General features: G+C 39.3%; 1 protein-coding gene across 1 annotated transcript; it reads left to right on the forward strand.

Annotated features, from left to right (window-relative positions):
- The first annotated feature begins 3,183 nt into the window (after window positions 1-3,183).
- On the forward strand, window positions 3,184-11,933 carry LOC108444450 (transmembrane protein 236). The gene is made up of 4 exons (XM_037534803.1): window positions 3,184-3,458; window positions 4,194-4,266; window positions 8,644-8,767; window positions 10,513-11,933. The coding sequence occupies exons 1-4, from the start codon at window positions 3,184-3,186 to the stop codon at window positions 11,286-11,288; spliced, it is 1,248 nt and encodes a 415-aa protein (XP_037390700.1). The 3' UTR covers window positions 11,289-11,933.
- Window positions 11,934-12,276: the final 343 nt, after the last annotated feature.

Here is a 12,276-nt window from a genome sequence, read left to right on the forward strand (position 1 = left end):
TTCTTAAATTTACAACCGAATTGAAGTATTATCCTAAAGGGTATGTGAAGTAACATTAAAAACATTTAAACCCATAATTTTAGGTTGTTTGTTTATTCTTGACTTCTTGGACAGTAATGAAACATTTGTCATTATTTAATCATAGAAATTAGTTCTGGAAGTCTGGATGGGTGGGAGAGTTTGCAAATGTAAACCTTTTAGTAAACTAAACAGACAACTTTTTTGTCTTTTAAAAAGAAATGATATTAGATGGCAACTAGAAATCTTAAAACTACATTTCACATCATCCGCAGTGGTGGCAGGTCATGACAACACATCCATTGTTCTATATCTGAGGGCAGGAGAAGTTTACATCACTGACTCGCCTTCCTCACTACTTCTGCTCGGTAGGCTAAATATCTGAATGTTTTTAAAAGACTTCACCGTAAGATTCTTGCACTTCTCCAGTGCAGGTTCCAGTCTTGGTCAACTCAACCTTGGTCAACTCAACCATTTTTTTTTTTTTTTTTTTCTTCTCCTTTCTCTGCCGAGCTGATCAGCTGCCCATCCTGTGCGCCTGATGCTGTTGCCTCTACTGCCTTGATTGGTGCCGCTGCTCACCAGCCTTCTGGACCGGTTTGACCACCACTGAGCTTCTTGCTGTACAGCGCTGTGCAGTCCTCACCCTCAGATCTCTCTCTTTCTTTTCCCACTTTACTATAATACTTCTTACTAATAATGTTCGCTGTCCGGTGTCGACCATAGGAGGATGGGTTCCCCTTCTGAGTCTTGGTTCCTCTCAAGGTTTCTTCCTCTTTTAGGGAGTTTTTCCTTGCCACCGTCGCCGCTGGCTTGCTCTTGGGGGCTCGGACCCGGAGTTTCTCTCTTCTTTTCTCTTCTCTCTGTAATGCTGATTGTTCTGTAAAGCTGCTTTGTGACAACACCTGTTGTAAAAAGCGCTATATAAATAAATTTTGCTTGCTTGCTTGCTTGCTACTTTGCTTGTATGTGATTCTGCATTTGAGGCAAGCCAAGTAAAGGCAAGATTATTTATATGGCACATTTCATACACAAAGGCATTTCAGTGTGATTTTCATACATAACAGCAAAATGAACATCATATAGAAAAATGAAGACACAGCACTAAAGAGTGAAAAAACATGAAAATCAAGTGACAATAGCTTAAAACAAAAATAATAATAATAACAGTAACAAAACAGAAAATTAAATGAAAGTTCATTTAAGGCATTTATGCTGTTTGGACTGTAAGTATATGAGTCTTTCTCACATTGATATGATTATTAATGTTTAAGCACAAAAAGCTTTTACTTAGGGTTAGGTGGGTATTGTGAATGCGTGGACTGGCAGGCATTTGTAGACTGAAGCCGGCATCTGAGAAAGTGCTTCACAGCAGCTTCTAAAATTAGTCCCCTCCCTGCACCCAGTAGAAATCAGAGTAAAGCGAAGACACCACCAAATATAGTGCAGCCCACCTAATCCTGATCCTATTACACACACACTCTACTGTAAACACATAGTCATACTGTATACACTCACACACAATTATGTAGTACTATACTACTAGTGAGGTTTTACCTTGGATCCTATGGCACGGTATGTGTAGCAAGAATACTACTTTACAAATGCATTAACAATGCCATATGCTGTTACCTCAAACCCCTAAAACCAATCATGAACAAGCAAAGTTGAAAGTTGGCACATCATGGAAGTTCTTCAGCATACCATCAAATGGCCACAAGATGGAGATATACTGTAAGAAAAATGCTTTGTCTGCACTGTGCAGTTGTCTCTGTGAGGAATTTTAGCAAGAAAATAAGTCTGAGGCCAGCAATGGAAAACCAAGAAAGCTGGTCACATTTTGCTCCTGTATAGCTTATTTTATTTTAGAAGTGAAGGTGTAGGCACATCGGCTAGTAAGAATGCTAACAAACACCAGGTTGTTTGATAGGTTTCTTACATTGTGGAACACTGAACGCTCCTAAAACTCTAGAGACCCAATGATTGCCAGTGTAATGCATTAATATTTAATGGATCAAGATGAAACTTTTGTACAGAAATAAGTTTCATTCATGTAGAAATGCATGAGATTATTTAATCCTCAGCCATATGCTTTAAATGTCTTGCATGTGTGCTTGTTTGGTAACTGTTGAATCTTGCTACCTAGTCTTGGCATAAGCAGGCCTTAATCATGTCATGGTAGATGTTATATGCTGTCATAAGTTGTCTAGTATTTGTCTAGATTATGTACAGTGCCATACTGCCATTACTGTTACCGTTACCATGTCATAATATTTGATATCATGACAGCTGTGTAGAGTATGCAACATCAAACTTTATGGCATCTGTCATGACAGTTACCAGTAACAGTAACATGACACTGTTTTATTAATGAATAACCTCCATCACAACAACTCCTGACAGCCTGTGCACGCTAAGAAAAAGTGTACTGTCCTGTTAAATTTTAGTCTTCCAGGGTACAAACAATGTACAATATGGTCCACAGGGTGAAAATGTGTGAAGTTGAAATTCATGAAGTTCAAACAGGGTTCACAAGTAGTCAAGGCAACTAAAAAAATATAACTGCAATGGAAAATGGAACAATTATGTTCCCTAACTGAAGGCACTAAAACTTTCTCTTGAGGGGAACCACACCAGGTACAGAGTGTGACAGATCTCCCATGGCATGTTTTTGGCATGGCTATGTCAATGTTATGTGGCAGTGTACAAGTAAAATGCTACTGTTTATTTTAGTAATGAAATGAAGATGCATCATGTCAGGGCATTGATGTTGGTGTGGATGGTATCTGTGGGTGTAGATCATGGCATGTTCACTTTTGAAGGGTATTTCTTACCACTGTGGGCTCTAGTTAGATGCTGGATATGTTTATAGAGATTTACCTATGTGTTTTTTTTTTTTAGTCTGTGTTTGTCTGTGATGTGGGTCAGATTAGGAGCTAGTGTGTGTGTATTTGTCCAGGCCTGACCCGATGAGCCAACACAATAGTGAGTGCAGAGTAAGCAGAGCGGCCTTACTGGCCACAGTCCGCTCTGCTAGTGTGTGTGGAACGTGCTAGCGTTCCGGCACAATAGCCCCCCTTCGCGGGGACCGTCGGCCAGCAGTGCCCTCTCCTTTTTCTCTCTCTCTTTTTCTTTACCATTCTTTTTGCGCCTCTCCTCCACACTATGGGCTCAGGGAGCAGGTTGAAGTTTGCAGTTTGCGAGGTGCTGCAGTTCGCCGCCTTCTGCGTCCCGCTCTTCATCGTGATGCAACGCTTCGCCCTCATCTTGGCACGAGTGAAGAGCCAGGCGCAGCCCTCCGGTGGAGATTCCACCACTGCCTACTGGTTGATTGTGGCCTCATCTGTGGCCTATGTGACAACCATGGCAATGCTGGTGTGGCTGCCCATGAAGTACATGGTGTTCATGAAGAAGAAAGCCCTGGTTGGGAGGAAGAAGTGGTGAGAGAGAGAGGAGGGGGTCATGCTGCCCTTCCTTGGTTTCTTGCAGAGTGTATGTGTTTGCGCACAACTACATGTCAATAATTGTAACATGGCTCGTGTGTGTGTGTGTGTGTGTGTGTGTGTGTGTGTGTGTGTGTGTGTGTGTGTGTGTGTGTGTGTGTGTGTGTGTGTGTGTGTGTATTTTAGACATTGTATATGTCAGGTTTCATATCAGTATTTAAATCATTAGCTTATTTCCCCAATGGCCTTGACTGGGTATAAACCACACTTATTTTGTGTCCATATTTACTGTCACTCTCTGACTGCTGTTGTAGCATCATATTTCTCATACATCATGACTGTCCCAGCTCTGTGATGAGTACAACTGGATTGGTTTTAACATTTTAGAACAGCTATTTAGGACAAGTAATGAAGTGTTTAAATAAACTTATAATCTAGTTGCTCAAGCTAGAGTTGTCTTTAGAATTACTCTCTTTCTCTTATTTTAGCTGTTAGTGAAGCTTCACTTTAGCATTAAATAATGATCACGACAGGACTTTATAAAAATGCTGTGAAACAGGTTACTGATTTACTTTATTTTAAGCTAGAATTATACTGTTCAATACTTAAAGCAAATGGGTAGTGTGGCCTACAAGACTTGTTTGAAGTCTGTGAATACGTAATATTTCTTTCTTATTGTTATGTAATTAAGTTAGACCTATTTGTGTTTGAGCAATTTTTCTTTCTCTTTAGGAGACCTGTTGCTCTGGCCTATGTGCTGCTCTCCACACTGCCATCATTTGCATTCCTAATAGCAAGCTCTGAGGTAAATTTCAATGTTTTTGGAGTACTTGTTTTTGACATGGTTATTTTTTTATCATCATTATGACACCTTCAGTTATAACTGAATTTAGGACAGTAGCTGTTACAGATCAACGGTTCCAAAGTTCATAGTGTTATCCTAACTCCAGTTAAGAAAACAGCATTACAGAAACATCCTAACTAAACAAAGTTTTCTAAATTCTGTCCGAACTTTAAGACAACACCAACAAGTGTCCTAACTTCTGTTTTAACCTTCTATTTTTAGGCAACTGTCACAGGCGGCATGGTTCACTACTACTCTAATGACATTACATGTATTTATATTGCACAATGGTGGTGTCAACTGTGAGATGGCTTTCTTTTCTAGCTCTGCATTTTAAAAATCACAGACACTGCAGATACAATTTCCACAATCAACTGTGATTACCTTCATGTGAAAATGAGGAAATAGAGTTAAACGTGTGGCTGTTTATCAGAAGGAATAATGTTCCGCGCCTTGAAGTCTGCGAAAGCATGTGGGAGATGGAAACTGAAACTGGGGAGAGGCAACACACTGATAAACAGCTGGAGGAACACTCACAATATTCTTAATCTCCAGTTTATTGCACTTTTGTATTGTTTTTTTTACATTAGTAACAGTAGCTGTAAATGATATTTTTAATGTTATTTTAATTATTTCCTAAATTGATATAAAATGAAATGCTGCAAGATGAGGTAAAATTCCTAAATTAAGATAAGATTTGCTTCTGTAATACAAATTTGTGAAAAATCTTATCTCGACTGGTCAGATCTGAAAGATACAAAGTTCCTGTAATATGGCCCCAGCTGCCTTTGACAGAAAAAACTGGATTTCTTACGATTATGTTTTTGGTAGAAATTTGATGGAGTGGAAGTTTAATCCTTGTTCCTACTGGTCATAGGCTGCAGCAACAGCAGGCATTCAGCACACAAGCACTGTTGCTTTGCTCATAAAACACGGATTTTGTGCCTGTGATTTTCTTGAAAAAATGACAGACATGCCTCAAATAGATTAGGGCTGATTCCCATCCAGTGGCTATGAGAGTTAGTTAGAATAGCATTTTACAGGCTTCGAATATTCAGTGGTAGGCTACAGAGAATGGAGTGGAGCATGAGCAGCTTTTGAAGCTACAGGCTCACGTAGAAGGACCGCCCTGGAAGTGGCTTGGCAGGTGCCCCACTCGGCTGGTGCAGTCTGTCCTGGACCCAGTACCAAGTTCAGAGAACACAGGCTACAAGGTAATGAGAGCACTGAAACTGTGAGCACTTCCACCCTTCCACATTATGAGTGTCAGTCTGTGGCCTAAAGAGTTGTTGGCCAGAGAAAACTTCACCCCTTTGCCCGACTCGGAATGTGACTAGGAATGCCCAAAACTCCAATGGCACTGGTGTTTGCCTCCACAACTGCTGCCAGAACTCACCACAACAAATAAGTTTGAGGCAAGACCATCTATGACAAATGTGAAGTCTCTGCTGTTTTGGCATATTTTCTTTTTAAAAAGGCATGCAGTTCAACAGGCTATTGGTATTTTCTTTGCCACAGCTAAGTAGAGTACAGTGACTTCGAACACTGTTCAGTTTCTCAGCACCCCACTCTGCATTTGCCATCACTACATTAAATTAAAGCCATATAGAGACCATAGAAAACCTCAATAGATCACGTGTGATCTGAAATTTACATTGAGAAAGGCAGACGATCCTTATATGTTAATGTTCTGTTACCTCAGCTAAAGTTTTATTTCATTCAATTACCCCCCACAACTAAGAAAGAGAAGCAGTTTAGAAGATGTGTGTATTTCATTAAATTAAAATGTGTAGAGTGTAAAAATGAACTTCTTAATAAACATTATAGTACCATTTCTTCTACTTGACGCTATACAGTGCTTTTCCCCTGCATTCGTTTTTGAACACAGCAGTGTGTTCTGGCTAGTCACAAATGAAATTGTATTCATTCTGGTCCTTGATAATCATGTGGGCATCTAGTGAGGATGAGTAGGGGAGAAGAAATATGAGTATGGGGGCTCTTTGATATAATGAACAGTTCTGAACTGTTAATCCCCTACTCACTCTATTGATAGTTGTGTGAATTCTAAGTACATCTTCTTTTGAGTGCTCTCTCTTTCTCTCTTTCTCTCGCCTTACCACAAAAGTCAGAATGCTAAGTCAGATGAACTTCACATCCTACTTACGTACCACCTTCACACTCTGGCGCAATTTATGGTACTGTGCATGAGAGGCATATGCACTAGGGAAGGAGGTTGCTGACAAGTTAGTTTGGAAGACTTTGAAGAATTTCCCCTCTGTGGTGAAAGGCTTCATCTCACTTCCTCATTATTTCCAGGAATTTACTCCATGTCTTTATGTACTGGCATTTATGCCCTCAAAAAAGACTGGATTTCCTAAAACTGCTTGACGTTCCAGGATGACTAATGAATGAGTAATGTACCTAAGAAGCCCAAGGACAGTGATAAAATCAATCAACTGAAATAATTAGTGATCCTTGGAATTTATTTTGTTTATATCGTCCTGAAAAGACGCCAGCAGGCACTGTTTACTCAAGGCTACATGTAACATTCAAAAGAAATGCTGGTGTACAACAGAGTAAACGACAACTCATTAGATCATAATTTATTATAGTGCTCATAGATCCATGTTATGTATGTGTGACTGTTTTATATAAACAGAAAAGAGAAGAAGAATCTAGATAAGAATAGTTCAGTCCCATTGCAACAGGTTTATAAAATCAAGCGCCTAGCCATGCAGTCTGCCCTTACACACATTTGTGAAAGAATGGGTCGTTCTAAAGAGCTCACTGAATTCGAGCATGATACTGTAATATAATGCCACCATTGCAACAAGTGAGTTTGTGAAATTTCTTTCCACCTACATATTCCATGATCAACTGTGAGTGGTATTATTGAAAACTGGAAGCATTTAGGAACACAGTAACTCATCCACGAAGTGACAGACCACATAAAGTTACAGAGAGGTGTGCAGAGTGCTGAGGCACATAGTCCATAAAAGTCACCAACGCTCTGCTGACTCAATAACTGCAGAGTTCCAAACTTCCTCTAGCATTAACATCAGAACAAAAACAGTGCTGGGAACTTCATGGCATGTGTTTCCGTGGCTAAGCAGCTGCATGCAAGCCTTGCATCAACAAGCACAAGGCCAGGCATCAGATGGAGTGGTGTAAAGCACGCCACCACTGGACTCTGGAGCAGTGGAAACACATTCCATGGAGTGACAGATCACACTTCTCTTTCTGTATGCTGGGTTTGGCGATTGCCAGGAGAATGTTACCTGCCTGACTGCATTTAAAATTTGGTAGAGGAGGGATAATGCTATGGAGTTGTTTTCAGGGGATATCATAGGCCCTTTAGTTCCAGTGAGGGGAAATATTAATGCTTCAGCATACCAAGACATTCTGGACAATTGTCTGTTTACAACTTTGTAGGAAAAATTAGGGGAAGTCTGTTATAGCTGCAAAGGGGGGGACCAACTCCATATTAATAACTTTAGATTTAGAATGGGATGTTATAAAAGCGTTTGTAGGTGTCCCAATAGTAAAGAAAGTTATACTAAATTCTAAAGAAAATGCCTGTCATAAATTTTACATTTATGCATGAGTTTGCCAGAGGAATATAATCACAAGTGTAAGATAAATATATAATAAAGAAAATAATAATAGACTCCTTTATCATCAGTCATTTTCATTATTTTGCCCATCTATAGTACTTTTTACACATTCTATAATGAAAGAGTTTGGCTTTTGATTAGCTAATTCATAGCTCTTTCCAAAATATAATAAGTTAGAGCCAGTTAAGCCTCAAATATAGCCATTGCAGCTGGCTACATTACGATATTACTGAAATCTAGCTGTCATTTCATGTGTTGTCTGGGGAAAATAATACAACCTAAGCTTGATTTATAGTCATTTTGAGGTGACAGCTGTTTCTCACCACCCACCCAATTAAAAAGCATTAGTTTTTTTTTTCCTTAATTTAAAGCACCACAAGTACTTGTACAGTCAGAACACCTCCAGTTTTGTCAGAAAGATTTGGAAAAAGGATGAAAACACAGGTGTTTAAAAAGTGTTCAGAAGAGGTGGCCTTGTAAGTGTAAATGTGTTCAAGGCAGGCACATCCACATAAAGGAATAAATTGACATATTTGTTATTAAAAAATAATTAGCCACAGGAAATAGGATAGTAGATCTGGTTTCCTGTTCTCTGGCTTTGGCACAATGGTATCTCAAGGACAGGGTTCTGCGCCAGTTTTCCATGTTTGTTAGCCTTTTGTGGAGCTGCAGTGAGCTAAAAGTGCACGTGTGGCATAAATCTCTTTGTGTCTCTCTCTTCTAGGTGCAAATTAGAAATGATGTGCGATTGGATACGTTCAATGAGTTACCAGTGTCTCTGGTGCTCTTCTCTCTCATCTGCATAGATATTGTGGAAAGGATTCGCCACTGCAGGCTCACAGGCCAGGGTAAAAACACAGTTCACATTCATGTCTCTTGAGTGAATGAAAACATAGCAATACATTATCTGTCTGTTGCTGCATTCTTACTGCACTGTACTGTAACACTTGCCAGAATTTATTTATTTTTGGTCAAAAAAATACCAGTAGTAAATATATGATTCCTTCAGTTAAAAACAACATTAAAACAACAGTGCACAGCATTACCTGATGAGCTGTGTCAAACTTGTCAAAGATCTAGTGTACATAATGGAACAAAGCATGATAAGAGGTAAATTGGAATAAAAGCATGATCATGCTAACAAAGTTAGATGTGAAAGTGAGTTTAGAGTTGATCAAACCTTGCAATAGTCAGGAGTCTCACATGAAAGAATAATAACAGGGTAAAATAACTGTATGTACATAAAGTAAGATATGTACCAGTCATTTCATGAACTTTTTAATTTTGTTTATGTGGTGATTAGATCATTTTCCTTTTAGCCTTTCAAGATGTTTTTCATTTCCAACCAACACCTAACAATGAAATTGACTATAACTATAACACTTAAAACTGTTAAATACAAGAAACACACACACACACACATTTTCTAAGCCGCTTCTCCCTCAGGCTCGCAGTACAAGAAACACGATTCTGTTAAATGAATTCAAATTAACAGTATAATAATAACAATAATGTGTTTTTCAGTTCCATGAAAACATTAAGTCTTCTCAGGAGGCCCTAGGTGTTCCCCTCTGGACAAAACATGATCAGTTTAATCAATTACTGACTATAGATACTGCTAATAACAATGTTTAGTACGTTTTAGTTAGTTAGAACTAGTATGTAAATAGCTTTGCTCTAATGGTACATTACTTTAGAATTGCTTTAGAATATAAATCTCTTTAGTAAAATGTACTTAAATGTATTGTTGTTTAAAATTATTATGAATACATTTTTAATTAAGGAAAGAACTCCATTTATGTTCTTAAAAATGGCATAGGTGCAATTACCCAAAATAAGATTTACAACATACCTTCCAAGTAATTCAACTTTATCTTTGCCAGCTTGTAGCATCACTTAACCAGTAATGTTAGCATCTCTGTTTTGCTTTCTTTTTATCCTTTTACAATTATGAACTTGTATTGTTAAGTGTTTGACATAAGCACTTGAACCTAGTGTAGAAATATAAAAAATTACTCAATACCAACAACTCTGAGTCTGTCACAATCATCAGATTCTAACAGCCCATCCCTGTTTTGCAATTAGAGTAGCATCAACAGAAGTCGTGGACAGGACAAGCTTTGAAGTACTCCTCAGTAGCACACTGTCTAACTGCCGAATCATCAAGAGTTCATGAGATTGAATCCTGGTGATGCCTTAGCCATGGTCAGACATCTGAGAAGAGGAAGCTCTTACTCCCCCAGCACTGTGTGATAGAGGGAGATGTAACCTGTGGTTAGAGTTTAGCATTAAGTTGAAGGAACTGAGTAAAAATCAGCCAGAAAAAATACGCAATTTCAGCTTAAGGAGGCAAACGCAATTTGTTGGCGTAAGCTCAAGTTGAAATGTTTGTTGACCTAACCCAAGATGCAAAACTATTAGGTTTTTTTTTTTTTTTTATGAAATTTTGACTGAACTTGAACTAAATGAGCAATTAAATTTTCAAGTTTCATTTATTTATTCATATTGCTTACTGAGTTCTTCTGTTTGTGTGTGTGTGTGTGTGTGTGTGTGTGTGTGTGTGTGTGTGTGTGTGTGTGTTTTACATGTTTAGCAAATGAACTGGCTCGGGACGCAGACATCCCAACCCTTACCCACGTAGAGACAGTGACCCCAATAGTCACCACAGCCACTGGGCCATCTCCTGCAGCAACCAATGCCAGCACGGGCACACAGAATGGAGCAGGGGCCGCTAATGGGGCCATTCCACGGTTGCCTGGAACTGCCACAGTTGCGGGTTTACCAGCCAATGGGGTCGTTCCAGGGTTGTCGAGCGGTGGGGCAATTCAAGGGTTGCCAGGCAACACGACAGTCCCAGGGATGCCCAACAATGTAGCAGTACCGTTACTGCCAGGTAACGGCCAGGGGCAGCCATACGCTATCGCAGGGATTTGTCCGCGCACTGGCCTACCCATAAGAAATTTTTCATATGCCCCTCCATACACCGGACCACTCCGCTTTCTACTGGCAAGCGATGCACGCGCTGACGTGTTTGCCGACAGCTTCCTGTTCTGGTTGGACACGGCAGAAATGGTACGAGTGGCAAATCACACCCCAGTCTATTTCTCAGGCTGGGCTTTACCAGTCTACCTCTTCAGCTTTGTTTCGATGCTGCGATTGGTTCTCATGCCTCACAGTCCCCTCCTCTCCCCTCTGGGTGTAGCTTTGCAGGACCTCCCCTTTCTTTTTCTAAGGGTGGCACTCATAGCCATTTTTGGGTTTGTCACGCCGGTCCTCTTTGTAATGAAGAACTTACTGGTCTGCTTGGCCTACATTTACTTTAACTTCATGACCAAGCTGAAAATCTTCAACACTGAGAGAATGTTCTGACAGAACCCATGAATAAGTTTACAGTGAGATGAACTGTTGAGGAACACAGGATTATGAATAATATAGCCAGTCTGAGCTGCTATGCGGACATTAATGACGCAACCGATGAGGAATGGAGCAGGTTTCCAAATCATTACGTTTGAAGATGAGTTTCAATAAGGAGACGCATTTTCTTGAAAAACAAGTCAACCAGGAAATATTCCCTGAATATATTTTCCACAAAAGATAGAGATGGTTTGATTAGGGAAATTGTGCAAAAGTTAGCTAATGCCAAAAGAGCTACTTCAGTGAGTGATGAGATTTGGAACCTGGGCTGCTGCACTTTGACCAAAGTTTGATGTTTAAAGGAATGTTAAAGTGATTCCTTGTTGTTTATAAGTTATCTGACTTCTTAACTAGCTTTAATGTTTTTTACATGCTCACGCACATGTATACACACTTTAATCTTAAATCACACGTGTCCCCTTATCTTTAAACTGTGCATAATTACTTATGTCTTACTTGATTTAATACACAACAGTGTGATTTATTTTTTTACTTTTTTCCCCCTGATGCTGGTTTCATTTGGTTCAACCTACAAACACAAAAGGGGTCATTTTCTCTGTGAATTTTCTTTTCTGTGAAAGAGGAAATAAAAATGGGAAATTGGAGATTTATGAAGAATGAAGAACTGACTTTGTGTTTACACATTCATGGTAATTTGGGTAACTTTACTCCCATGCTTGATGATGTCCTACTGTGCTGGTCTTTCTGATAGCTTCTTCTTTCATCTGTCTTTGGTTGTACATTATATATTCTCAAATTGATCTGTAGAAATGTATACTATTTATGCTAAAGATTCTATATTTTACATGCATCCCATCGTAAATGATCTTGAGGTGGTTAAAAGTTTGAAAAACATTTTCTGGATCAATTGATCCAGATTTAAATTTTTATCATATGCGCATACCTCACCTCTTTCTTAGCTTGGGCAGGAAACAGGATTTCC

This window comes from Pygocentrus nattereri, chromosome 2, assembly GCF_015220715.1.
Source record: "Pygocentrus nattereri isolate fPygNat1 chromosome 2, fPygNat1.pri, whole genome shotgun sequence".
Taxonomy (NCBI): Eukaryota; Metazoa; Chordata; class Actinopteri; order Characiformes; family Serrasalmidae; genus Pygocentrus; species Pygocentrus nattereri.

Bases quoted from the DNA above. Each gene is read 5' to 3' on its own strand.
- LOC108444450 (XM_037534803.1), top strand. From the start codon at position 3,184: ATGGGCTCAGGGAGCAGGTTGAAGTTTGCAGTTTGCGAGGTGCTGCAG. The intron at 4,267-8,643 runs GTAAATTTCAAT...TCTCTCTTCTAG, and splicing joins TCCTAATAGCAAGCTCTGAG to GTGCAAATTAGAAATGATGT. The intron at 8,768-10,512 runs GTAAAAACACAG...TTACATGTTTAG, and splicing joins CTGCAGGCTCACAGGCCAGG to CAAATGAACTGGCTCGGGAC.